The sequence below is a fragment of the Babjeviella inositovora genome, assembly GCF_001661335.1.
Source record: "Babjeviella inositovora NRRL Y-12698 unplaced genomic scaffold BABINscaffold_17, whole genome shotgun sequence".
Classification (NCBI taxonomy): Eukaryota; Fungi; Ascomycota; class Pichiomycetes; order Serinales; genus Babjeviella; species Babjeviella inositovora.
Genome location: NW_017566854.1, coordinates 299,732 through 302,101, shown reverse-complemented (window position 1 = coordinate 302,101; position 2,370 = coordinate 299,732). Strand labels below are relative to the sequence as shown.

The following is a 2,370-nucleotide window of genomic DNA, read 5'->3' as shown; positions in this document are numbered from 1 at the left end:
CTTACTATGCAACTTACTATGCAGCTTACTATGTGAACTATACAACTTACTATGCAGCTTACTATGCAACTTACTATGCAGCTTACTATGTGAACATTACATCTAGTATATCGCCACCATTACGGCTTCATCTACCGTTATAATCACTTTTAACGATATAATCCATTCCAATATAGCCATTTCATCTTATTCAACCATATTCCCTCAAATATTCGTCCTGTTTGATTGACTTTCTGCCCTGGGTTAAACTGCTGAGGTAAGTGCCTGCATACAAGCTTACTACCTAATTTACAGTACAGCTTACTGTGAATATCCATATACTTGGTGTCCCTATTATTTACACATTTTCTTCCCATGTTAGAGCTCCCAATATACCTCAAGCCATCAAACTTATCTTCATTTGTGTGTTTATCATGTCTAATGAAACCTCCAAGAGTGTGTGGTGGCCTCCAGCAGCATGTGGTGGCCTCCAGCAGCATGTTTCATATACAACACCTCCTGGAGATATCAGTGATACACTCTGTATTTTGCTTTATCACCCACTATCCTCGTTTGGTTCCATGATCACAATAGGTCTGTCCTTTCCGTAACGTCAAAGCCGGTATCACCTAACGGCAAATCACAAGTAAAGTATTGTTGCACATGGTATTAGAAAGTTCCCATCCCGTTTCCTAAAATACCAACGTTACTGATCGAATCCGCAATAAACTAAGCTCGTACCAGGCATCATCACCCCCCCCACCCCCCGACCTCCTGCAGTTTTATGAGTATTGCAAACATCAATAGATGTATGGTCGGAGAAGATGCAAAAGACAGCTGTAATATTGATAGTCGCTCGCACTGTTTGAAGCGAAAAACACGAGCCACATTATGGCCTTGGTTGAACAAAGCACTTAACCGGAATTCGTTATTCGTATAGAAGACGATATAACACTTTGGGAAGTAATCAAGACCGTCCCTTTCCAATTCCAAGTTAGACCACTAGAAACACAGTCTGGCACCCGGCAGTTATAATCACAAAGGGTCTCAATAACAGAGTTTGCTAGAATAGCCCAGGAGGTCTGAAATCCTTGTTGGATAGGCAAACTATTTCTCGCAAAAGGTCTAGGGCCATGTGCTTAGGTTTTGAATGTATTTGGTTTCACGATCTATTTCTGATTTTGCTTTCAACAATACCAGTCTCCGCAAACCTGGAGGAAATAAAAATGCCGTATGCCTCATCTTACGGCAGATTTAGTCAGGGTTCATAACACTTATTATGGCATTGCCCCAACAGGAATAATCTGCATAACGACGCCTGGAACATGTTTAGCCGTGGGTTCGCATATACCGACGCAGTGGAGCCGCATCTCTTACACGTCTAAGGCGAGATAAACCAGCAATCTCTCTTCTGGAAGACACTTCAATGTTTGTCGGTTTAAATGTGCTACTTAGATGATGGCATTATGAACCAACATTCGAGTTAAGGGGGGTTAGAACGGGATTCAGATGGCAAGAACCTGTGTGTATAAACCCGCCGGGTGGCAAATGGGCCGAATCGAGAATTCCATTACCCAATCTAACATCATCTCCACTAACATCATTCCAATGGCCCCCGTTGCCTCGAGCCTTTTTTATACTCTGAATTGGACTTCTGTTTTATTGAATATGGAGTACATCTTTTTGATTATTCTCATGTTATGGCATGTCACCAGAGGAACATGTGCCATAGATCTAGACTACTTTCGATTACGTAGGAGGGCGGAGCGATATTGTTGCTGAACATCAATACTCGACTCAGAATATCAATACTTGATTCAGGGTATCAATAATTGACTCTATATCAATGATTGACTCTATATCAATGATTGACTCTATATCAATGATTGACTCTATATATCAATGATTGACTCTATATATCAATATTTAACTCTAAATATCAATATTTAACTCTAAATATTAATCCTTGACCTAGGACACCAATACTTGACTCAAGGCTTGATAATCAACCATCTCAATAAGGTAAACGGAACCCTAAGTTATTATCTTACTAATTGCATAAGACAGGATATGTTTAAAATTGGATAAATGAAAAGAAAAACACCAATACACTGCAATTTTAATGATGTGTAACTTGGAAAATAAGAATTAAAGTCAAGAAAAAACACGGTAATAAACCGTCAAAGGGGTATATTCAGTTGCAAAAATTGCCAAAGCTAGAATTTAAAAGATCTTGGCAGAGTCAATCTGTTGCAAAACACCGTTGATAGCAGCAACATTGGTGTCCGAAACCTTACCCAGGTGGCAAGCATTACCGTAGTTGATCAACATCTTACCAAAGTCAGCACTGCTGTACTTCTTGCCAATAGACCAAGTAGGAACGGAACCATG

The 2,370-nt window shown here is 39.9% G+C and overlaps 2 protein-coding genes across 2 annotated transcripts; both read left to right on the top strand.

Annotated features, from left to right (window-relative positions):
• Window positions 1-305: 305 nt before the first annotated feature.
• On the top strand, window positions 306-664 carry BABINDRAFT_104167 (uncharacterized protein). Its single transcript, XM_019126739.1, has one exon. It carries the CDS (start codon window positions 355-357, stop codon window positions 562-564), a length of 210 nt encoding a protein of 69 aa, XP_018982594.1. The 5' UTR covers window positions 306-354; the 3' UTR covers window positions 565-664.
• An 823-nt stretch (window positions 665-1,487) lies between these two features.
• On the top strand, window positions 1,488-1,859 carry BABINDRAFT_163761 (uncharacterized protein; the record flags this gene model as incomplete). Its single annotated transcript, XM_019130083.1, has 1 exon — window positions 1,488-1,859. A coding segment is annotated over one exon (274 nt), but the record flags the coding sequence as incomplete, so codon positions are not given.
• Between the last annotated feature and the right edge of the window lie 511 nt (window positions 1,860-2,370).